Source organism: Tripterygium wilfordii, chromosome 23 (assembly GCF_013401445.1).
Source record: "Tripterygium wilfordii isolate XIE 37 chromosome 23, ASM1340144v1, whole genome shotgun sequence".
Classification (NCBI taxonomy): domain Eukaryota; kingdom Viridiplantae; phylum Streptophyta; class Magnoliopsida; order Celastrales; family Celastraceae; genus Tripterygium; species Tripterygium wilfordii.
Window position 1 is genome coordinate 9854036 of NC_052254.1, and position 25889 is coordinate 9879924.

Here is a 25889-nt window from a genome sequence, read left to right on the forward strand (position 1 = left end):
TATGTCTGAATTACCCCTAATTAAAGTGAGAGTGAGGGTCTTTTTTATCATTTGACATGTTATTTCTTATCCTAAACGCTCCGTATAAAATAAAAACGAGGTGGAGGTATTTTAATATTATACGACCGACATCATATAAGAACAACTTTTGTATAAAGTTATACTATCCCAAATATTTTAAAAATCATACAAACACCCGATAAATTTATTAAACGATAATTTTATACTATACTAAGTTTTATCCGCTTATTTAAACGGAGCATAAGCCTGTAATGAGCTCATTACTTACGAACTCATTAGTAAGAAAAGTCAACTGTCTCTTACCTAGTCTTTATACCGAAACTGCCCCTGTGAATTTTTCCCTTCTATCATCCTTCTCTAACCCGCAATTCCCGTGTCTCCCTGTCCTTTGGTTTGTTGTGCCCGTGTTTTCTCATCTTTGTGGCTTCAGAACTGAAAGCGATTTCCTTCTCCCTGCTCTTTCACCATCGGAGATTCGATCGAGCATGGAGCGGATCGTCGGGGGAAAGTACAAGCTCGGTCGCAAGATCGGTAGTGGATCTTTTGGTGAAATTTATCTTGGTCAGTTTTCACCTCTAGATACAATTGTATATACACTTTCGTTGCTTTTATCTGGTGCTTACCGTTCTCCATGAATTTTGATCTTTTTGTTGGGCAGCTACTCATATCGATACGTTCGAGATTGTTGCTATTAAGATCGTAAGTTTCAGTTGATCTCTCGCAATTTTGTTTGCTGTATTTTGATTTTCTATCTCGCATTTCATTTATAATTTATTTTGGAGGCGAGGGATGGTACTACTACTGATGTAATCATGATCGAATTGTGTCTCTTTGCTTGGTGAGGCACCAGCTCCAGCTTCTCCTTAGCTAAGAATATATCATACTTATTTGTCTGCTTATGTGCTCCACAGGAGAACAACAGAACAAAGCACCCGCAGCTGCTTTATGAAGCCAAGTTGTACAATATTCTTCAGGGAGGAAGTTTGTACTCTGTCTTACCCCTATTTTCATTATATTCATAGCATATGACAGTGGTAGAGTTGCAAACATGCAACATAGAGGTCACACATTCAATTTCTGGAAACAACCTTTCCACATATTATGTGGGGTAAGGTCTTCGTACATTCTGCCCGTCACTGACCCCGCCCACTGTGGTGGTCTTGTGTACGGGAGTTGTTCACCGTTTACCATTCTCCTGTTAGGGTGGGAGTCATTGTGGTGGTGGTGGTAGTAATTTGATTTTAGGATAAATGATCAAATGTACACATTTTGAATTTAATAGGCGGTATTCCTAGCATAAAATGGTCTGGAGTCGATGGGGAGGACAATGTGCTCGTGATTGATTTGCTGGGACCAAGTCTTGAGGATCTGTTTGTGTATTGTGGGAGGAAGTTTTCACTTAAATCAGTGCTTATGCTAGCTGATCAAATGGTAAGTTTTTTCCTCTTAATTGTTATTGATTCTCTTACAGCTGAAGCTCATGCGAACGTTATGCCATACAATTAATTTTGAATGCATTTATATTTTTTGAATCATTTTTTCATAAGGATCATTGCATGGAAGTCATTGAGTTTTCGGCCTCAGTATCTGTTGGAGATTTTGGGTTCTTGTGTGCGTCCTTCTCTTACTATCTCTTTTACCCTTTACTGTCAGTTTCTTGCAAGCTGGTTGAGTATATTGCCATTGTCTTTTTGTTTTTGTTCATAATACTTATCAGAAAATTCTAGTGTTCAAGTTCCTGGTAGTTTGGCTGGTTAGTTGGAGGGAAATCGTCTGTGGATATATTTCATATTACAGCTATGAGCTTCTGTTTTAGTTCTTTTTCTTGTACGACAGGTCAATTATGATGGCATGTGATTGTCATTGCTTAAGGGAGTATAACTAGTATAAGCAGTTGATCACTTGGTTCTTTTTCTCTCTCAGATTACGAGAATAGAATATGTTCACTCAAAAGGATTTTTGCATAGAGACATAAAACCTGATAACTTCCTCATGGGTCTTGGCCGGAAAGCAAACCAGGTAGGAATTTCGCAGTTTTCTCTCATTGTCTGCTGACTTTAATCTTTTTGCTATTTTAATTGGATATTTTTCTAAATTGTTTTCCGTTTCTTCTTGGCTTATCAGGTCTATATAATTGATTTCGGCCTTGCAAAAAGATATCGGGACGCCACAACAAATCGCCACATCCCTTATAGGTTCTTTTCATCTTCAATTTTATTTTCCTTTTATTTCATTTACTGTGATAGTGTCATGTTTACTGAAATGGAGTATTCAGTTTGTGCTTGTTTACTTGATTAACATTTTAAGTAAGCCAATGAAATGTAAAACTGGAAAAAAAGTTTGTGCAACTAGTTTGATGTCATCTGAGCATCCCCAAGTGTGAAGTGCCTTCTCTTGTTGCTTGAAGGTGAAGGAAAAATGAATCAGAGGAGACTTTTTGCTGAGCAATTTTAATCTTATGCAACTAATTACTTTCTGGCACAGGGAGAACAAAAACTTGACAGGGACTGCGCGTTATGCAAGTTGCAATACTCATCTTGGGATTGGTAATCAAGCCAACATTATGTTTATACTATTTTTTCATCTTTTATGCTCATCATAGTTCATGCAGACTCACATATAAATTTCCTCTCCATAACAGAAAGCTCTTATCCATCTTCCTTTGTTCATTTCTTACAGAACAAAGTCGTCGAGATGATTTAGAATCACTTGGCTATGTCCTCCTGTACTTTCTGAGAGGGAGGTGAGATTTCTCTATCTGTGAGAATGATGAGTACCAGAGTTACAGTTTTGGATTATTTTGTCCCCTTAAGTTTGTTTCACTTAATAATAATAATAACAACAACAAAAAAATTTACTAGTATTACTAATATGATTTGTCTCAAACTGATCTTTTTTTTTAAAATTTTCTGCGTGGATAAAGCCTTCCATGGCAGGGTTTAAAAGCTGCCACAAAGAAGCAAAAGTATGACAAGATATGTGAAAAAAAGTTATCAACTCCTATTGAGGTTTGCATATATAAGTTGTTGAAAGTTCTTTATTGGATTTAAATTACAATAAGACCCACATGGTAATTCGTAATTGTTCTGAAGGTGCTGTGCAAGTCTCATCCTGTGGAGTTTGCGTCGTACTTCCATTACTGCCATTCATTGACTTTTGATCAGCGGCCTGATTATGGATTCTTGAAGCGCTTATTTCGTGATTTGTTTGCTCGTGAAGGTATTGGTGGACAAATGCTAGCTATCACGTATTTGATTGCTTTACAAGGCTATGGCTGTTCAATTCCATTGGTTATATAACCAAAAGTCTAAGCATGAAAACAATTGGATTCTCTTATGTAGTTTCTCAGTCAGATTTTTCCCTTGCTTCGATAAAGATTAACATTATGCTACTACTACTACCTATTCTGTATTTTTAAGGGCTTATGGACCATAGGGTGTCATGAAAACTGTAGAACCACTCTCTCTCTCTCTCTCTCTCTCTCTCTCTCTCCTTCTCCTATTCTCTTCTCTCAAATTTATTTTTTGGCCATGGTCTATTTGTGTGCTCTATTTTTGGGTTTAGGAGTTGAGTAATGGGATTAGCAAGAGCTTCGTGGGGTTTCCCGCTCTTTTTTATTATTTAGTTTTTCGATAGGGCAGGGTGGAAATGGTGTTGGGGATGTGTGGAAGAGAGATGGCATCTTAAGTTGGATAAAACTTGGAAGGGGTGGCTATAGGAGCTAAGTGATAGGACTACATGTGATGCATGTATGATAAGTTTTGTATGTGTGCTATATAATTATTCCTCTTCTGTGTAGGGATATTTATTAATTGATATGTTCATGTAATCCTAATGTATGGAATATGTAATCTATTTACACAAATACACAGAGTAGATGCTTGTATTCCTTGTGTCCAAGCCAAAATGGTTTTCGTGATAGGCATGTTGCTTTTTACTGAATTACGATTAACAGCGGATGGATCCTCCTTTTCAAAATGTCATCTACGATCTTTTATGTCATGTGAATATCAATTTGCGGTGCTCTTTACATGGCAGGATATGAATTTGACTACATCTTTGATTGGACTATCATAAAGTACCAGCAATCCCAAAGGAGTAAAACTCAGTCTCGATTATCTGTTAGTATCTCTGCTGCCTTCTACATTTTCTTTTCTTGGTTTTCCTAATATTATTGTACTCATTGGTTGATGTTGTGGTATTGTTGCCAACCATTAACCTAAGGTACTGATTTTTCATGCATTTTATTTTTTTCTCTGATTACAAGTTGTAAATTTGTTTGCTGCTAAATTAAATTGAATTCTTGCGCATACAGCCAGTACCTGGGGCGAGTAGCAGTCATGCAGCACCAGTAGTCATGGACAATCATCAAGGTTAGATTCTGCTAATGCACTTGCACGTTTCCACGAATAGATTTTGTAATTGAGGGTAATTTCTGTTGGTTTTTAGTTTGGAATAAGTGTAACATAGCTGGGAAAGCTTTTTTGGAGTTTCAAGGATACTTGTTGGCTGTATTCTTCTTTTGACGACAAAACAATTCTAGATTTGGTGTGCTGAATTTTGGCATGTCGGACTAGGTTTATAAGGGCAAGGCCTTTTTTGCGATCTTTGTTTTCTCTGAGAGAGAGAACAAAGAATCAGAGAGAGAAAAGAGGAGACAGCAAGGAAGAAAGACAGAGGAGTTGACATTAATGGGGGATGGTAAGAAGAAGAACACTCACGGCAATGAGAGCATCACGCTGTTTGTAGGACAAGTGCCAAGTCACTATGAGTCGCGATGAGTCCAAGCCCGAGTTGACTGTTTCGACTCGTTTTAACTGAGTCTGACACAAACTTGGGCGAGTCGAGCCCAAGTCCGCACTATGTATGTGTCGGACTCGGACTCTTCATCAACTCAGCCGAGTCCGTGCTACCTAGCTGAGAGCGTGGTTTTTTTTTGGAACTTTGGAAATTATAATTTGGATATTTGATACGTCTTAGATGGTATGGATTTATCTTAATGTAGTTTGTACATGGGTGGTACGACCTTTATGCACCTTAATACCATATGTTTTCCTTTGAGGCAAAAAAATCAGGAGAAATTAATTGTCCCATTGTGGCACTTGCAGTGAGCTGCCTTTTCTAAATCAAAGAGCAGATATTTCCTTTTCTTTTATTCCTCTGTTCAATCGATGCTCAGATGCTTTGATTGTCCGCTTGTATTTCACATGGACGTAATGTCATTCTCAGTGCCTTTTTTTTGGTTCATCCAGTGGATTGTTCACAACTCACTATGTTCACAACCAAGTTTGGAGGTATAAAATATATTATGCTGGAGAGTATTTTTGCCTTTTTTTGGCCTTTTTGCTAATGAAACTGGTATATTAACGTCATCACAAAAGATGTAAGCATAGCCATATGGATCTTTTTTCAGGCTACTGTTGCCGACAGCAATTTGTGAAAGTGTAATTTCTTTGGAAAGTGGTTGAAATTGGGTTGTATTCGATATAATGTTTTAATCACTGTGGGTTATAATTGTTAAGAACTGTACTACACAAAAAGGCTTTTGAACAGTCACACTGAGGTTGAAAAAGTGAATTATGTCAAAATTTCCAACTTCTATTTGTCTCGTACAGAAGTCCACAGCTTAGTTTCTATTTGCCAGCAGGTAAATTGTTATGGTTAACTATTTTCTTATGCACTGGATATCTTCATCGAGGTTATGTGAAACTACAATTCACTAAATGATATACCATTCCATATGATGTCTGAACTCAGGGTTTTCTTGTCATTCTCGTCATTAATAGATTGATGTGGAAGATTTCTGTTTACTTCACTCAGTCTGTTCTTTTTTTCCCATTCACTGTGTCTGTTGGTCCATAAAAAGGAAGTAACTCCTTATTCAAAAATCAAAAGGCTTCAACAATGGATGCAGGGTCTGTGAATGGCAGATATATTCCTCAGACCACGCATTGTGGAGAGGCTGTTGCCAGCGGATTCATGCAGCCTTAGCCCCTCAAATAAAGACGTTGTTTCTGTTCGTTGAACCTATGGCATCTAAGTTGTGGTGAAGTAACTTAAGGCCTAGTTTTCCCCTTGTTGGTTGATAAATTGATAATGAAACAAGAATGGATTTTATGTGTTTGTGTCAAATTAATGAAATTAAAATGCATCAGGGATTTTACCATATATTAGTAGGAGATATTTCCTTTTGTTGCACGGTTGTAAAATAATTTAAATGGATACACCTTGACTAATATGCAATACACAGGGGAGGCAGGAAGACATCGACTTTAATGGAAGATTTTTTTTGTTGCTAAAGACGCACTATTTCTTCCCATTAATGTTAAGGATGCTTATAATCTTGATGGCAGGTGCTAATGCTCCATATTCAACTGAGGGCACAGAGCGCATAAGACCAGGTATTGCCACTGGCTCTGGTGTACGTATGCACTTCAAATCAGCAACAGGAAAGCATGATTCTGTTGCTGTTGACAAGAATGTGAGTGTATTGTCTTTCCATCCACATAAGCATGTGCATTCTGGACTCTGCCTCTTATAACCATGTGATAATGTCTTGGAACTTTTTTGAGTTATTTTCTTCTAAAAGAACTTTATCTCCAGCTATGTTCAATGTCATATTTTCCCCCAAAAATACCTAAAAAACAGAGCTGATAAATGTTGATTTAGTGTAGATTCTGAATGATGCACGCGTGCCTTCCACTTCATTTTCACTCCCTGGTCCATCAAAAAGAAATGTTACCAAACCTATGTTTCCTACTGATGCTCCAAACCTGGTTCATGGAGATGGCAACAGAGTTGGTCCTTCGAGTAGCTGGATTTCATCATTGCAGCGCGTTCATTCTGCCAAGTGAAACAAAAGTATATTCCTTCATCAGTAACGTATAAAGTTGGACTCTTCCTCATTGCAATTTGTTGCCTCATATGTGTTAATTGTTAACCTTATGGTTGACTTTTATGTGTTATGTTTTTAGCTATTGCTCTGATGATGAGGATTCTAGTGATAAATTTACTTGGGTAGGTGATTAGTTGTTATGTTTTCTGGTTTCTGTATGGTCAACAAGTCGCTTGTGTACATTTATGGTGGCTGAAATTGGCACTGGAATTTGAAGGACCTTGCTCTTGATCCTTTCAATTTTGGTGACTACAAACACATTGGTAGTTATAAAACAGTCTGCCAAGAGTCAATTCCGCTGCTATACATAGTTTTGATAATGATCGACGGAAATCTGGTATTGATGGCTCCATGTAATGCAAAGTACCCGAGGACAACTTTCTTTTGTTGCTATGTCTTGAGTACTGGTTCCATGTACTCATGGTGTTTGTCAGTATTTGTTTTCTGGTTGATTATTAATTATGACAAATCTGTTGTATACATACTATTAATTTTTATTGATCAGAGCCTGGATGTTCTCCAGGCTGTTAATTAGTTTAGCAATTCAAGCTAATTATATTTCATTGTATGGTTTTAATGCAATCATCTTTTCTCATTTGAAGCATTTCTTTGTTATTCTTGGCATGGGAGGTTTATGGTCATTGTTCTTTTGCTTATATCCCAACTATCAAGTATTTTTCCTACTAATAAAGGTGATTTCTTACGAAGAGTTACTTGCCCAAAAAATAAATGTTTATTAAATGAGAGTGGAATCCATGGAAGGGATTTTTAGAACCAAAAAATTATGGTTGGAACTTGGAAGTGCTATCGTGACATTTCCTTTACATCACTGTTATTGTAAGCTTGCAGATGTTCTATTTATTTTTATTCAGCCAATACATTACCGAATTGTATAGGAGTGATGTTTCCATATTTAAGACGTGTATCTGGCTAATGCTAAATTTTGCAAGTTATTAAAGTTACAAATTTTCTATCTATATTGTGATCATATATGTACAGTCTAACATGGTTGGAACTTGGAAGTGCTTTCATGCCATTTCCTTTATATCACAGTTATTTTAAGCTTGTAGACATTCTATGGATTTACATTTTAGGCAATGCATTGCCAAATTTTCTAGAACAGATGTTTCCATATTTAAGACACATATGGCGAATGCTAAATTTTGCAAGTTATTAAAGATGAATATTTTCTATTTATGTTATGATCATATATGTACAAAAATAATGTTTGAGACCCCCAAAATGTGACCCCCAATTAATGTGGAGTGTTGGATGTTTAGTGGACCCTACATGTGTTTTTGTAATCAATGGCTATTTCAATGCCACATAGATTTGGGGGTAAAATGGAGGTCTTATTTTGGGTGGATGTAATTTTTTTTTTGGGGGGGGGGGGGCGGGGGGGGGGGGGGGTGGGGGGGGAGATGGATTGAGAGTGAGAGAGAGAGAGAGAGATCCTCTGTCTAAATATCACTTTTCATATTATTACAGTTACCTCACAAACAAAAGGAATCTGTGACCTTTTAGCTTGCACACTACCAGTACCCCCAATATTAATTTAAAATTATGATGGTAGCTTTGATTTGCCTCTGGCTTATGACTTGGAATAAGGTTGATTCATGGCTCCATTCATTAGCTAAATGAAGGTTTAGAGGATAGCAGCATATTTAGTTTCATCATATGAAAGCAATTTTAAATTACCCTCTCAATTATCCGTTCATACTTTGTAATTTGCAGGATCCTCTTTTCATTCCGGCATTGTCTGAAGGATGGATAATGACAGACAGCGTCCACCTGTCATTTGAAGACTAGATTGTCTATGCCTCATAATGTTGACAATTCCTGGTTGAGGAATGGCTGGCTGCCAGACTGCTGAATGAAAAATGAGGCATAGAATGTTGATTTTATGGACATTATCGTGTGGCGTCGACAATTCTAGATGGGTGTTGTGTGTGTGAATACACTTCTCTCATGCTGTAGAATGACTTGTGTTATATCCAGTTGCCTCACCATCCTAAATGGAGTATCTGGACATTTCCAGAGAGAGTCGAGCCTGAAGAATGGGAAACACCCATGGATTCATCTGTGATTATTTGAATTCAAGGTGGCAACTGCTTGGCAGAGCTGTAAAAAGGGAGCTTGAAGTGTTTGGCACTCCAATTATTTGGTTTATTGTTAAACCAGAGTTATTCCTTTGGATTTGATGGTTTGTGCAGATTCTATTACAGTATGTTTCAGAAGGCTATCAAATCACACATTTTTTAGTAGTTGGGAAAGAGGTCTTTCATTTTTCCAGGGTAAACGAATTGGGAGATGTTGGATAGTTCAACTGCATTCGTGAATGTTGCTATATGATGCTTGGAATTATAAATCTGAACCCTTGGCTGTTTTCACATGAATATTTCAGGAGTTTTAGTTGCTTTGAGATTTCGAACCCAACCCTTGGGCTGCATCAAATGCCATATCAAGTGATGAAGGGCTGCCCTTTTTAGATCGAGGTAGGTCTGTTAAATGATTGGTGGTCAATTTTATATGGACTGTTTTTTTTTGCATTATGTTTTCTTTTGGACAAACTGTTTCTCATGCCTTCGAGTAAGCTAGACCTGTCCAGAAAGGGATGGAGCAAAACCTGGAAAATTTTTGTATGGGGAATGGCCAACTCAATTTTACTGACATGGACCTTGGCAACCACATACACAAGGATATAGACTCATTTGCATTTGGAGCCATTCATGTATATCCTCTGGGTTTTTCCCCTATTTTGATTTCTTTCCCTTTTTTGTCCCTTGAAGCATTATGGCAGTTTGATTTAGTTTCGAGATAAGGTAGCAACAGTAATTTTGCTTTGAGAGATGGAATATGTGGTGTGGTATGGTTATATGAGGTATAAATTGTAGCATTTGCGTTGCGTGTGCTTGTCTACTATTGTGTTTGGTATTTGATGTGTTGTGTTTTCGAATAATGTCATTTTTTATGAACCTTCCATTTTTAATTCATTCCAAAATAAACTGTTTCATAGTTTAGTGATTTAGTAATTTATGCCTGTTGCTTTATGTAGTTATTGTTTAAGTGCCTAATTGAACCTTTCTACTTGAGTGCTTTTTTGTTCACTATTTATCTTTTAAGATCACAAGTTTGCATTCACAGGAAATATATCTCGAAGAAAGCTCGGCAAATTAGATTACTACTAATATACTTCTAACAGGTATTAATTCTTATTGTGATCACATGGCATTGCATGTTGAGGGCTTCCAGAGGTACAGGGAGGAAAACATAACCGGAGGCTGTCACTATTATCTGAGTTAAAGGTATATTATTTTACTGGATGAAAGCTGTTAACGAATGGAAGCTGTGTTAAGAGTCTGAGTCGTATGGTCTTACTGTCAATATGGCTCCATCTTGTTTTGCATTGTAGCTTCCAGGGATTGGAGAAATGATGTCCAGGATTTGATTTGTCACATGGCATTGCTGGATTACTCTTTAGCTTGTAAATGCAACTTACAGTGCAGTTTTTGCTCTTGAGAGTTTGCTTCAAGCTATTTGCATTCAAGATGTCGATCGTGAATTTGAACTTATTAACTCTTGGTCATAGGGCAGGGGCTAACCATTGGTGGTCAGTCGTAATCCTACTAGAGACTATGTTGTCTCGAAAGAATGACTGAACTACTACGAAGGAAAGGACCTTTTAAACCATATCCAGCTAGTGTTGTCACTGGAGGATTTTAACTGTACAAGTTGCAAAACAACCTCCTTCCATTTGTGTTGTAGGAGTCTTGTGATAATAGCTGCCCAAAAGAGATTTATCAAACTTTGGACACTTGAAAGCGTTCACATAAACTGTGCAGATCAAATCAGCATTTTTCAGTTGCTCGAGATATAGACCTGCTTGACAATTATGGGGCATTTGGTTGGCATTTTGAGGGGAAAACGAGACGAGACGAGACGAGGGTGAGAATCACTCATTCTCTCGTTTGATTGAGTTTGGGTGGGTGGAATCCTAAACTCATCTCACCCTCATTCCCTCCTTGTGAAGATTAGTCAAGCTCATTAAGATGGTGAGATTACCTAATCTCCTAGGAAGAATGAGTTTAATACTAAAAAGATTATTATACCCCTTATTAAGAAGTAAACACAACCAATAAATTAATTTATTCTTATTTTTATGTATAAAAAATTAGGTAGTATGAAAATTGTACAATTAAAATACTAAGACTCATGCTCACTCCTAATTTCATACCAAACATCGTAATGTTCATCGCACACTCATCTCATATTCATCTCAAACTTGTCTAACACTCACACTCATTGGATTAGCAACCAAATGCCCCGTTATGACCCAGTATGTAAAGTACAATTCCTTCAAAAAAACACTTGCATGGTGAAGTCTATCTTGAATTGCATAGGAGGCAAGGCAAAATAGAGCAGACAGTTATAGTGATGCAATACATGGAATCTCCAGGATATGACAGTGGCTCATAAGATACGTGAAACATGACCATCATTCAAGTTTCCAGCAAATGTCCTGAGAAAACCATAAATTTCCATGATTTTGCATTGTACAACTCGAAAGTTATGATACAAAACTTGAGGCATCATCATAATGTTTACAAAGCCCTTCTACCAAGTAGCTGGATCAAACCAAAGTATTTTGGGGGAATTCTGATTGGAGGGAAGAGAGTGAGAGGAGGAACACAATAAAAGTTAATAATTCAGACTAACCAAACTGCTGCAAAGCTGATCAAGAAGCTTATTACTCGCAACCATTGAATGAGACGATATCTATCTACAAAAGTGGGCGACAATACATTCTCATGTGAACTTAAGAACTCTTTCGGGCTCAAGATTCGGATTCAAGTGTTGTGAGCTTGCTAGGATGATCTGAGAAATTATTCCAACTCCTTGAGAAAATCAATATTATCTACAAAAACCTGTAAGATAATAAAAAAGAAAATTAAACCAAATGAACAACACACTTGTAGGTGATGTGAATGACACAATGTTTGAAAGCAATGAGACCAAAGCAATGGGGGTCTCATTGCTTTCAATGAAACCAACAGTCTTCGAAAAGCTGGAAGGTATCCATGTGGCATACCAACCACAGGCACAAGCCCTCCAACGTTTACATCACATAAACATCCATGAATCATACTCCACCATTTGTCAAAAGTGCTCGGGGGAAGAGGAGAATTACCCTGAACGAACAAGCCCATGAAACCCCAGGAATTTTCTTCCCATATCCCGAGTAATAGACAAATCATAGAAAAATGAAAAGAAACCATCACTCAACTACAGCATGCTATGTATATCAATCGGCTAGTTCCCAGTTGTGAACTCCACCAACCATGTGGTAGATCGTGTGCCTGCATCAAACGACATATTGCCCACGTTGCACAAAAGCACCTAACCTTCTAATAATTATGAAAAAAAGGGGTTTTGCCAGGCTATATCAAGCATAACAATGTTTAAATGATGATTAACTGTTTGGTTTATATTGGCTTCGACTTAAGTATTCTTGCCTTAGACTTTTTGAACTAAGAATGAAGGCCGAATTATTTGACTTTGTAAGACATCCTATTGAGGAGGGAAAAGAGAACACACAAGCAAAAACAAAGAAACAAAGAACCCTCGGGCGATAAGAATGAGAGAATTCTGTCTATAAATGCATACCGACTTCCATCCATCATGATCTAAGCAAGCAGTAATCTTTGTGCTGATACCAGGTAACGGTCCAGGTTCCCGAGTAACCTTCCCACCACAGAGTTTAATAGCTTCTGCAGTTCTATAGACATCATCTGTTCCTATCGCAATCTGTCAAGGCACAAGAAATCAGTGACACAATTCAATGGATTTATAGAGGCAGGAAGCCAGATCATCAATTCCATTATTCGAAAGCAGAAATAAATCATGAAAACATGAAGATATAGTGCACAAAATATTATAACATGCAACCAATATTAACATTGATATACAGTAGAAACAAATCCTTCTACCAAAACCAATTATTTAAGAGAAAAGAGCATGAGCATGAGCATTCACACCCATATAAGGGTAAAACCACCTGAGCATAACCGTTCCCCTTGTCATATTCGGTAACTCCATAGTTGTACGTCAACTCTAGCACTGCATTTTTATCTTCAGGACCATATCCCATCATTGCTATTGTATACTGTGAATCATAAGCACAGCATGTCAACAAAGTGGTATCAACAATGCCCAATAAAAAAGGATCGTTCATGTCAAATCAAAATGAGTAAGCACGTTAACCCAAAAAAATATTATTCTTAAAGCAACAATACTATTACATAGATCAATTCAGATCTGCTTCAGACAAAAAGAAATTGCAATTACCAATTAGCATAAATTTTAAAGGGCTGCTATTAGAACAGTGATTTTCTTTGCAGTAGCATGTCTGACCAAATAAATCTTAATGTTTTTCAACTCATAAAGCACAATGATTTTTGGATGCAGAAGAACATACTATATCATTATTATTATATTTGTCAATCAATACTGACAAAACCTGTCTTTGACAGAAACTTTGCCTATTAAAAATAGAAGAATTGAAGCACTTAAGATAGAAAGGAAAAAAAAAAGAAAAAGAAAGAGCATTCAGCATAGCAGAACAAACAAAATCTCCAAAAAGGATGCACTCAACTGATAAACACGAAAAGGATTAAGTGCCATGTGAAAGAAGAAAAAAGAAATCTAAATATGCTAGACTAGAAACAAATTAATGATCAAACAAATCTAGCAGAAACATCACTGACTATATTATTTCCTGTATTATTCCCCTAAGCTATTCCTTCCTAACTCAAAAATGAGAGTTCTCTTCTCTCAAAAGAAAAACTAATGTTCAGCTTATTTACATTATTAAGCGAATGGTGGAAGTAAAGTTTTCCTCTCAAAAGAAAACACTTTTCCATTTTATTCACATCGAAAAGATCATGGCAGCATCCAGTGAAGTGATAAACTAATTAAGCGATGTAGAATTTCTGCAAATTCTTCCAACATACTCCAAAATTTATATTACTCTCCTTTTAGACCAAGCAAAATGCAACTCTACATAGGCACTGACACTTCATGGCCATCATAACATCAATTTCAAATCTCCCATTCCCTTTCAGCATAAGACTCATCTGTCTGATATCAGAGAAAAAATCCAATAATAAACTTCTCAGTTGCCAGTAAGACTAGGCATGATCTGCTCTAGTCACAATTCTCTGATCATTCATAAATAAGAATCTTCAAGATGGAAGGCATCAGAAAGATACCCCTGGCAATACAGCTATACACTAGTTCAGAAATCTCATAAAATACTAAGATGTTCATGCTAATATCATTTTCTACTTTTGAAATGAGATGGTCATGTTAATATAAAATCTCCTGATTATGTAAAACAAGGCTCTTACCTTGTACTCTGGATTATCTCGTTTGCGAAGAAGCTCCATGCCAAAGGCCTAAATGGAAAAGGAAGATCCAAAATCAGAACCAAATGCATAAGTGAGTCAAAATGCAAGAAAGGAAACAAGTTCGAGCAGATAATCCTTTAACGGCAGATATGATATAGTCCAGAACAAATTTATTACCTTCTCATAAAAGTTTATGGAACGATCAAGGTCACCAACTCGAAGCATCACTTGGCACAAGGGCTCTGGTGTTGGTCCCCTTTCCAATAGTTCAAACTTATAACCATCGGGATCCTCAACAAATGCAATTACAGTATTTCCACCTTTAACAGCTCCTGGTTCCCGGGTTACTTTGCCACCCTTGGCTTTTATGAGTTCCACTGTCTTGGAAACCTAGTCAAAGAACCACATAAATGAAAACCTAGGTTTCCGTTGTTAAAAACCAATTTTCCAGCAGGTAGTGAAATTCAAACCAAGAGATACATCATACATCCAATCATAAGAGTCAGCAACTCATAAGCAGCCAGCTGAGATAATTTAACAAATACAAAAAAAAAAACAGAAAAAGGATCTTTCTTATATGGATAGATAATATCAATAACAAGAACTTACATCCTCAACTGCAATACCGAAATGTCCAAAAGCAGTTCCGATATCATACTTGTCAATTCCATAATCTGCAAGCATTCATAAGTCGAAGCATATAATGACAGTATGTACTTTTAGTCTTCCATGAATCTATCTTAGCACACTGGTGACTCAGGCTAAAAGGTGCACACAATATCATAACAGATGTTAAAAGACGCTGGCAATACCTAACAGTAATTAGATAACTTACTGTAAGTGAGTTCAATTACAAAATGAGAATCTTCAGGCCCATAACCAAGAAAAGCATTAGTGTATCTCTCTTCTGGAATGTCACGCTTCCGAAGCAACTTCATCCCCAAGCACTCAGTGTAAAATCTGCAGTCATCACATGATCATTTCACCCCAAGCATTTGAAAAGACACGAAGGAACAATATATCAAATAAAAGGAAAAAAAATTTATAAAAAAAAAATGAGCAAGAAGTATACTTTATTGTCCTGTCCAAATCCCCAACACGATAAACAACATGAAGCATTCTTCTCTTGTCCTGTTTAACCCACTCCAGAACATTTTCTTGAGCAGCAGATGTGCTTGCTTGTACTATATTTTTAGCAACCACCCCAATGCTTGTACCCTCACCTCTCAACAGCTTGGAAGCTTTCAAGCCAAATACATGTGACTGTGAAATGGCTGCAAAAGTAAAACAAATCAGAATTATGCAAATTGGTCAACATATCCAGCATTATTAGCACACTCATATGCAGTTTGCAGTGCATCACAAATGTCTGAATCTTTTCCAATATCGCAGTACATCAAAACTCACTCTTATTCCTTCAATTAGATATTCAAGCCAAATGATAAATTGTAATTTTCCTGGAGACCACCTGTTTGCACGCATTCCCTATATTGCATTTAAGCCATTCTACCAGTATGTCGAGTTTATCCTTAACGATAGCCTTTATTCAAAATATATCTCAAGAAGGAAAATGATAATGAATGCAGAAAGCAAGTACACTTTACATCAACCACAATTTAAGCTGTATTACATGAATTCCTCATCAATTACAAGAAACATCTTTGAGTTACATGATATTCATGATTCTCCAGTGAAGCAAAGTTCGAATTATTCGGAAAAACCCACATTAGCCAAACAGCTATCTAAAAGATGTGTTTTGAAAATTAGTTTTGGAAAGTGATAAAAAATAAGAAATCAAAGAACTGACACACATCTGGTGAAGCCATTCCAGACTCTACCTCAGAGGGTGCAGCCAATACCGCACAAAACACAACATTACTCCAATTTCACAAGATATAGACAGCCGTTTTCAGTCTCACTGACACTAAACACATTGAGCTCCGCATGAACAAACATCTCATTCTATTGTTCTATCCAAAAAAATTAGACACTGAATCCGAATACTCTCATTGCGCCACAGGCAATCCAACACCACCACCTGCTACGGGGTCCTCATCACTACAGTCTTCTAATTTACTAAAACATCAACAGATACCTATTCATCAATCAATTTCTTAAAAAAAATTCACTGTACAGCGTTTAAATGAATACATTAGAAAGGTCAAGAGAGAGTCTCACCACTGCCAAGATAGGCGAATCGTCGTGAAGGATTGTAAGAAGACAGAGAAACACCGTAGCGAGAGCTACCGGCGAACCTGAACGTCGAGAGAGAAGGCAGAATTGGAGACGCCATATGCAGTATCCTCACCATCTGCCTATCCGCGGCCTTTATGTTGTCCGTCTGTTTGTGAGAGAGAGAGAGAGAGAGAGAGAGGAGGTGGTGATAACTGATAAGTTCGTGAGACAGAGAGTCAGACAGAAAGGCAGGGGCCTGATTGATATTTTTTTTTAAGAATCTAACCTAAACTCAAAAATAAAAATAAATCGGGAATGCATCTCAGTACGACGATTTACCTTCCTAAATACCTTCGGGCTTGACGATGCTAGTTGGATAGAATTCAATCAACTGAGAACTAATACAAATAAACTTGGGTCGGATTGCAGAACACTGCTTCACACAATGGATGATCAAAATCGTGTCGATATGCAACGATTTTTGTATTTCTAAGTTTAGTATGAAAATAATATTCTTAATTCGTAACAATATTTGTTTTTATTTCCATCAAATCTTTATTATTAACCGTCTTGATCATTTTTGGTAATTATTAGAAGTTATAACTTTTAATTTTATTTTTGTGGGTTGAAGGTGAAAGTGTTTTGAAAACTAAGGCATAGAGTTTGAATTAAGAGCTTCTTTGATTCATATTAGTAAAGATTGTTACAGACAGAAAAAAGAGCAGCTATATATATAACCAATACAACGTTCATAAGGACAGACAAAGAAGCTTCTCTGTCATGTTGAACTACAACGGCTAGAAGGACAAGATTTGTAAAGAAACGACATCGCATAGATGTATAAAAGAAGAGAAGCAAAACGATGACGTGTTGAACTAAAACAAAACGAAGTCGTTTAGAGAGACAATGTTAATACTTGATACCCCCATTCAAGCTTGGCGCGACCGCGTGAGTGTCAATCATGCAAAGCTTGGACTTGAAGTTCTGTAGTTGGGTGAGACTCATAGGCTTGGTGAACATATCTGCAGATTGTTGTAAAGTTCGAATATGCTGCAGAACAATCAAATTGTCTTCAACTCTCTGTTGAACAAAGTGACTTGATCTCGATGTGTTTGGTCCTCTCATGAAAAACCGGATTGGTTGCTATGTGAATTGCTGCTTTGCTATCACAGAACAGAGAGATAGGTTTCTTGACCGGATGCTTCAGTTCATTAAGAATGGCACTTATCCATGTCAGTTCTCTCGTGACAGAGAGGCAATGACTCTGTATTCAGATTCACCCGATGATCTTGAGACAGTCTATTGCTTCTTAGATCTCCAAGCAACAAGACAGTTTCCAAGCATAATATTGTGACATGTTATAGATCTTCGAGTATCTGAGTAGGCTACCCAGTCTACATCACAATATGCAGTAAGGGCAGTCGTTTCACCAGTAGGAAACAGCAGACCTTGGCTTGAGGTACCTTTCAAATATCTCAGGATTCTATGAACTGCTTTAAGATGTTGGGATGTAGGAGTCTTGATGAATTGGCTGAGAGTAGTATCGACTATGTAGGTGATGTCTGGTCTTGTAATAGTCAAGTAGATCAGTTTTTCTGTTGGAAAATTGATGGTCAACCATAGTTTGACCATTATTAATTGAAAGCTCAATAATATTTATTGAATGAAATTTATGGGTAATTAATCCTTGTTATAAGGGTAATAAATTGGAGTAATTAGTGTGACCAAATTATTTTTTGGTTGAATGTAAAAAGACTCCAAAGTGACCATGATGAACATGGTGAACAAAGTGAAAATATTATGTGGATGTGGTGTTTATAAGCTCAAGCTTTGTAATAAGACTTTAGGCCTAAGGGCACCCAAGCTTTTGTAGGAGGGAGAGGCTCCCCATTATGACCTTTGATTAAAAACACACGCGCGTGGTGGGCTTGTGTTAGTCTCTAGTCAGACCCGAAATAGTGAGTTGCAACTGGGTCAAGGATCATGTCAGTTCCTGATCAAGAGGTGTGCCTCTGATTTTTCTGGGCAAGTGGTTGCTCCAATCCACTCATGAATTCTTGCAACTCCCTTTACAAACACACGAAAAAATTTTCTTCTCTATTGACACGAACTCTGCCAAAATTCTATTATGTCTATCTGAGAGTTGATGTCTCCCTTTATAAACACAACTATTCTATCTAAAAGTTGTTGTCTCCCTTTACAAACACACGAAAAAAAAAATTCTTCTGAGAGTTGTTGTTTATATTTGGTTCGACTGAATCCACCAGTTGACACGAACTCTGCCCAAATTATATTCTGCCTAAGAGTTGTTGTTTGTTGTTTATATTTGGTTCGACTAAATCCACCCGTATTGCTGTGCCGCTTACTCGTGTGGAGTGGAGAGTTGTATATATTTGGTTGACTGAACCCACCAGTTGACACGAAAAATTCTTCTAAGAGTTGTTGTTTATATTTGGTTTGATTGAATCCACCAGTTGACACGAACTCTACCAAAATTCTATTCTGCCTGAGAGTTGTTGTTTGTTGTTTATATTTGGTTCGACTGAATCCACCAGTATTGTTGTGCCGCTTACCCGCGTGGAGTGGAGCGTTGTATATATTTGGTTCGACTGAATCCCTGTCCAATTGTTTTCGATTTTGGTATTTTTAATTTAAGCAATACCTACTGTATTCATATATTGTACCGTGTTACTGAATACGTATATGTTATTGTGTTATGCATGGGATTTGCTATGTTAATGTATCTGTAATAGTTCTATGTTACTATTTTGTAGGTTCTCAGTTTATCATTATATGCATTTGAATCCAACATTTTCTACTAGCCTTCTATAGAGCATTGGATCTTCCAGAATTCCTCCCTAACTAATGAAAAGCTTTGCATTCATGTCAATAGGAGTATTTATGGCTTTACATTTTCTGAAATCACAATATAATCAACAAGCAAATTTAGAATATACTTTCTTTAATCTCCAATCCAAGAAATATATCTCAAATCTCCTAAATCTTTAATTTTGAAATAAGAATTAATACAATCTTCACTTTGTTTATCAGAGTAATATCATTACTCCCAATAGCCATATCATCAACATATAAGAGTAACATGACCTTAGAGACATTTTTATTGTAAAAAACAAAAAGGAATAGACACATTTTGATTGAGTAAAACCAAATTTCAGCAAGGCTTGTTATCACTTGTCATTTCGTTGTCTAAAGGTTTGCTTTAAGCCATACAAAGATTTTGTTTAATTTACAAACGTAACCATCCTTGTGTGTCTCGTAGCCCGGAGGCATCTTCATTTAGACTTCTTCATGAAGGTCTCCATTCAAGAATGCATTATGGACATTCAAATGGTGGATGAACCAATTGTTGGCAGCAACAAGAGCCAAAAATATTCTGACAGTTACCATTTTGATCACAGGAGAAAAGATCTCTTTGTAATCAAAACCATATGGTTAGCTGTATCCTTGAGCTACAAATATTGTCCTCTACCTCTCCATAGATCCATATGTATTATGTTTGATTTTGTACACCCATTTTGATCCAATGGATTTCCTTCAGGAAGTTTAACGACTGACCAAGTATGATTTTCATTAAGAGCATTAATCTCTTGGTTCATTGCTTCACACCATTAACGTGAGCTTCAAAATGATTCTTGTGTTCATGGTGAGAAGCAACTTTGGCAATAAAATGCTTAAAGGAAGTTACAAATGATGAATCGTCCCTCATTGGTTACAACTAAGATTTACCCAAAAAAACCCATGACAATTATGTGCAGAAATTTCATATCCATGACAGCTGTCTGAATGGCTCCTGGAGGTGTCCGAACAGCAGACCTTTATCAAATTTTTGGCGAAGACTCTGCCATCTTGGTTTATGCTTTAGGGTGTCGGAAAGCAAGTTTTGGTGTTCGGGCTGCTAATCTATGTCAATTGTTCTTGAAGGCTCTAATTCAGTTTGTGAAAAAAGTATTCGGATGGCTAAACTGTGTGTTCGGACAGCAATTGTCCAGAATGCTATGGAGGTGTCCAGACACCTCACTGCAAAAATGCCCAAAAATAGCTTTCTATCCCTGCTACATTACACAAACAACTCCAAACATCTGAATTCGCCTGAATTAAGCCCATTTTCTACAAAACCAATCAGAAACGTCCATAAGAGTAAAGCTAATTAAAATATACACAAATACATCAACTAAGTGCTAGAGGTCCAATCAATCGACTAGTTTAAAATAAACCATGCACTCTTTAGATAGGGCATATTTATTGAATTTAAAAAAAAAGAATGAAATAAAAATTATCATTTCATTTTAATAACTTCAGCTATTTGTGCAATTTGTTTTTGGAAACGTTCTTGGGGCGAGCGGGACGGGCTGCATGTCGTTTAGGGTCCCCAAATCTCTGGGGTCCCATATTTTTGACAAAAACCACTAGACTAATAATAATAGTAGTAGTCAAAGAAATGCTAAATGAGTAAGCTATATTGTCTATTGAAAGTGATTTGATGGAAAATGTTAATTACACTAATATAATTATTGATTTTACATTTCAAAATGTTACAAGATACATATTTTTAAGTAATATACAACATTTAAAATTTTTTCTCAAGAGAGCCTATGTTTAAAGTTCGCCTGAGAGTTCCGAAAACTCATGTACACCACTGTTTGTTTTACATCCATATTTAAAGAGAAAACATGGCCGTAAAAACAAAAGTGTTAGGGATCCTAGAAAAAGGGATATCCCAATAGTGAATCTTGTCTCTTGATTGATGTAAGTGTAGGGGTTCTGATGAATACCCGCCACAAGAAATGGGGGCTCAAGTCTAGCATTACAAGTTTGGGCCTAACTCTCTATTGAAAACTCAGGTTGACAATAGGAGGTTTGTCCTCCCTTATAAGCTAGACTCCAAACCCACCATCTTCCGATGTGGGATTCTCATCGGGTTCACAAAGGAAAATGACTTATATACATAATATATGGGGTACATAAGATACATAATCTATGTGGCATGCCAACTAGGCATGCCACATAGATTATTTTTTAAAAACCCTCTTATATTCAATTTCCCGCTTCTCTCTCATCAAACTAGCTTTTTGCTTTTTGTTTTTTGTTTTTTTTTTTAACTTTTTGTACTTCTTTCTTTTTCTCTCCAACTTTCTTATTCTCTCTCCTCACTTCTTTTACTTCTTCATTTTTTTCTCCCAAGTTTGTGATTGGCAGAATACACTGTCAATTGCATAGTGTAATAACATATTGGGCTAAATACATTACCAATTACAGTGTAATAAGCCACTGTAGAGCTAAATACACTATCAATTACACAGTGTAATACGCCACTAAAAAGCTAAATAAGCAAGTAATGACAAGTTTAATCACCAGTGATTTATTGCTACTAAAGAACTTGTCAAACTCATTTATAATTGTAAATAAAAACTCAATTACCTTGTCTGGTAGCAACAATGTAAATCAAAATGAATTTACACCAAAATCCTAATTACACCAAAATATCCCAATACAAGCATATCAAACTAGATAAGAGAACATCAAAAAGAAATCCAAACCCCCCCCCCCAAGCCAGAATCCACGTAGTCCTTCCCATGGTTCTGCCCTTCTTCACTGACTTCGTTCGACATCTCTCTCTCTAACAAGCTTGCTCTCTCAATAGGCTCTATTTGTGATGAGTACACAACATGTTATGTGAGTCTCTATCACACCAAATAAACTTGAACTCAACTCCCTATCTTGATAATTAAGATTTTTCTGAACTAAATACACTATCAATTACACAATGTAATAATGGGCTGGGCTAAATAAACTGTCGATTTTAGTGTAATAAGCCACCAGAGAGCTAAATACACTGTCAATTGCACAGTGTAATAAGCCATTGGAAAGCTAAATAAATAAGCAATGACAAATTTAATCACCAATGGCTCATTGCTACTAAAGAACTTGACAAACTCATTTATAATTGTAAATAACAACCCAATTATCTTGTCTGGCAGCAACAATGTAAATCAAAATGAATTTACGCCAAAATCATAATTACATTTCGCATTGAAAGTGTATTTAACTCTGTATATATACCCATGACCTGAACCAACACCTTCAAACTAATCAAGCCCTTCAAACAACTTCGAAAGGGTATGAATGAGCAAACCAGGAGAAATTGCAACATAAGGGAATAAAAAATCAAATCAAAAAATATCCCGATACAAGCATATCAAACTAGATAAGAGGACATCAAAAAGTTCTATCAATGTTCATAACTACAAATTTTACTAGCTTTGTCCATAATTAAAATTACTTACAGCAAATACATTAGGCAATATGGAAGTGTAGTTCTAGCATTGTTCATACATACAAAAATTTACGAACAGAGTATACCCAAACAAGACAACATTGAACATATGTTAAAAACATTATGCACACTGACAGTGAACCAATCGAACCCATCAAGCAAGGAAACTATATTCAATGCAACTACATTATGGGAACTTCCAGTGTATGTAATATTTTGATTTTGTATAAAACAAATGCATTACTAAAATGAAAGTGTAATCAAATATTTTGTGGAACCAAGAAATCACCAATCCAGGGCACCATGAAGAGGAGCAGCCCAGCAACATACACTATACGCTAAATACACTATGTTCTAAATATATTAAATGCTAAATACACTATTTACAAAATACAGTATCTGGTAAGCTAGGCAAGAAACAAACCATGAAACAAAATAATTACACTTTTCATTATGACAGTGCAATAACCCACTATCAAGCTTCACAAGTAATCCATAAGATGTTCAATCAACAAAAAATGCTAAATACACTGCAAATGTATAGTGTAATAACGCACTGGAGCATACCTTCGATGTGGGTCTCCAATTCCGGTGGCCGTTTCGGTTGACGAAGGGCTGGGCTAAGTGCTCCTCACGTAGGGGAGTCCATTGGTGGTGTCGGGCTGCCAAACCGGCATCGGAATCAGTCGGATCTGTGAATTTTGTTTGGTGGATACCCATGACTTCATGGTAGATTTTCGACAAAATCAACAACCGGTGACGTCAAGTGGTGGCTGGGCGTTGCTCCTGGTGGCCGGACGCTTCTTTTGGCGGCAGCGGCGTTCATATCGGTGGCCGGAATGTAGAGGTCCATTATTGGCCGTAAGAGAAACGAGAGAATCGCGTGAGAGAGAGGAGAGGAGAGGAGAGAGAAAAGTGAGATATGAGGAGAGAGAAAAGTTATTTGTAGTGTTTATTTTTGATTTTTGAATTTCGAATTTCGAATTTGTCCAGTCAACATATCCAGTCAGCTGCCACATCATTATGTATGTTTTATGTATGCAAATCCTATATATATATAGCACTACCGGTTCACAAAACTTAATGATTAAATGAGAGAGTGCACATCATTTATTGGGATAATTGGGATCCCTATCACTTTTGTGTAAAAAAGAACATGTCTGGTTTTGCTCTTTGTTGAATGTCATAATTTGTTGTCCTACATAGAAAATTGATTGAAATACAAGCGTTGACCACAAGAGCAACCTACTCCACAATTTCTTATTTTATTTTCTTTCCAACATTTCACTTTAATTTAGTCGTATGACATGCATTAATTCCATTTTTTTTTGAAAATAAAAAAACCTTCATAGTAAGTAATTGTATAAATTGGAAGGGTACAACTACAACGTCATATGAAGCGATCAACCCAAAACAATACCCAAAGGGCTGGTCGAAGATAAAACGATGACGTACAAAATCATGTGGTGTTTTTTGTCAACTTTACTGATTACCAAATATAAAATAGGGGAGAGGAGACATATTTTAGTTTTTTTTTACGGCGATTTCGAACCTGATCACAATGATGATACATATTATCCTTATCACTCCAACTAATGACTCGGGTGTGACATATTTTAGTTATTTAATTAGGGAAACTAAGTGAAATATTATTTTTATTGCAACAAAAGTTTGGTCAAAAATTTATTAAAAAGACCCCTGCAAACATGATGTAATGCATATTTGTTCATGCGCGACAAGAAGGGTGACTCATCTATTATGTCATGGCAGCAAGAATTCTTATGCAAGAACAGAAAATTTTAGAAAATAAACAAAAAAATCCACAAATACAAAACCAAGTATTGGGTTTTTGTCCTTAGAAAAATGGAATAGCTTGAGATTCTCACATTTTGATTCCAAAAATGATAAACATCCCATCAACATGCATCCCAAAAACATCCAAATAATGTTCTAATCGCAAAACTATTAGTAAAGTAATATGAAAATGTGCAGAATAAGAAACAATAAACAACACAAAAAAATAACGAGAAAAACCCAATAGGGAATAGCTTCGAGTCTATTAAGCGACCAACATTGGAAACAATTCACTATGAGAATAAAGATTACAAAGGTTCTAAATCGAAGACACTTTAGTACATCAATTATTCAGTGTATGTTTCAACAACTACAGCAAGTCCGTTAGTTGCACGTGATTTGGCAACTACCAAAGACTTCAATTGAGAAGACGTTTGATCGTCCACCAACGAGTGATCCACTCTACCAAGAGCTGTCTCACGTCAATATTCTTCTCTAAACAGATAAACCTACACAGATAGCAGATAATCCAAGTATATATATAACATATCCACCACATTCATCTTGACCACTCATCCTGTCATAAACCATTACGGGGCATTTGGTTGCTAATTCAATAAGTCTGAGTGTGAGGCGAGCTTGAGGCGAGTGTGAGGTGAGCATGAGATTAGTGTAAGATGAACATTACCATGTTTGGTATGAAATGAAGAGTGAGTATGAGTGTTAGAATTTTAATTGTACAATTTCCATACTACCCAATTTTTTGTACATAAAAATAAGAATAGATTAATTTAATGGTTATGATTAATTCTTAATAAGGGGTATAATAATCTTTTGAGTATCAAACTCATTCTCCCTTTTGAATATTAGTCAATCTCACTATTTTAGTGAGCTTGGCTAATCTCCATAAGGAGGAAATGAGGGTGGGATGAGTTTGGAATTTCACCCTCCCAAACTCAACAAAACGAAGGAATGAGTGATTTTCATCCTCGACTCGTCTCATTCCCCCTTCAAAATGCCAACCAAATGCCCAGTTAGGGTTAAAAACCCAACATGATTCAATGTTTTATTTGAGAGGGGCATTTGTGACCATCAGACAAAAGATATTGGAGAACTTTACTCTCTTTTTTTATTTTTAATTTTAAGGAGAATTCGCTAGCCAAAGTGCAGCACTTGAAAGGGAGCTTTTTCACTTTGCTAATTGATAAAAATATGACAATTATTGCCTCTTATCATGCCTGTGATTTCAGACCTGATACACAATAACAAATAATCAAGAACTAGTTGTCCTCTGTACTACTAC

The 25889-nt window shown here is 36.5% G+C and overlaps 2 protein-coding genes across 15 annotated transcripts; one reads left to right on the forward strand and one right to left on the reverse strand.

Annotated features, from left to right (window-relative positions):
* Nucleotides 1–358: 358 nt before the first annotated feature.
* Nucleotides 359–10777, forward strand: LOC119992877 (casein kinase 1-like protein 3). 14 transcript variants are annotated; one of them, XR_005466430.1, is made up of 17 exons: nucleotides 368–582; nucleotides 680–720; nucleotides 933–1002; nucleotides 1304–1452; nucleotides 1945–2040; nucleotides 2146–2216; nucleotides 2506–2567; nucleotides 2701–2764; nucleotides 2945–3029; nucleotides 3114–3240; nucleotides 4060–4142; nucleotides 4337–4394; nucleotides 6375–6502; nucleotides 6696–6882; nucleotides 8651–9647; nucleotides 10119–10221; nucleotides 10329–10777. XR_005466430.1 is itself a non-coding variant. In XM_038839692.1 (15 exons), exons 1-14 carry the CDS (start codon nucleotides 507–509, stop codon nucleotides 6873–6875), a joined length of 1290 nt encoding a protein of 429 aa, XP_038695620.1. In that variant the 5' UTR covers nucleotides 359–506; the 3' UTR covers nucleotides 6876–6882; nucleotides 8651–10777. The 14 variants fall into 14 exon arrangements, 8 of the variants coding, with proteins under 8 accessions (XP_038695620.1, XP_038695614.1, XP_038695616.1 ...); XR_005466431.1 differs by having other exon boundaries at nucleotides 8651–9210; nucleotides 9321–9411; nucleotides 10119–10777; XR_005466426.1 differs by having other exon boundaries at nucleotides 8651–10221.
* A 609-nt stretch (nucleotides 10778–11386) lies between these two features.
* Nucleotides 11387–16717, reverse strand: LOC119992559 (probable lactoylglutathione lyase, chloroplastic). Its single transcript, XM_038839315.1, has 9 exons — nucleotides 16501–16717; nucleotides 15395–15596; nucleotides 15158–15282; nucleotides 14932–14996; nucleotides 14500–14712; nucleotides 14323–14370; nucleotides 12972–13079; nucleotides 12581–12721; nucleotides 11387–11841 (listed from the first exon to the last, which is right to left on the reverse strand). The coding sequence occupies exons 1-9, from the start codon at nucleotides 16631–16633 to the stop codon at nucleotides 11800–11802; spliced, it is 1077 nt and encodes a 358-aa protein (XP_038695243.1). The 5' UTR covers nucleotides 16634–16717; the 3' UTR covers nucleotides 11387–11799.
* Nucleotides 16718–25889: the final 9172 nt, after the last annotated feature.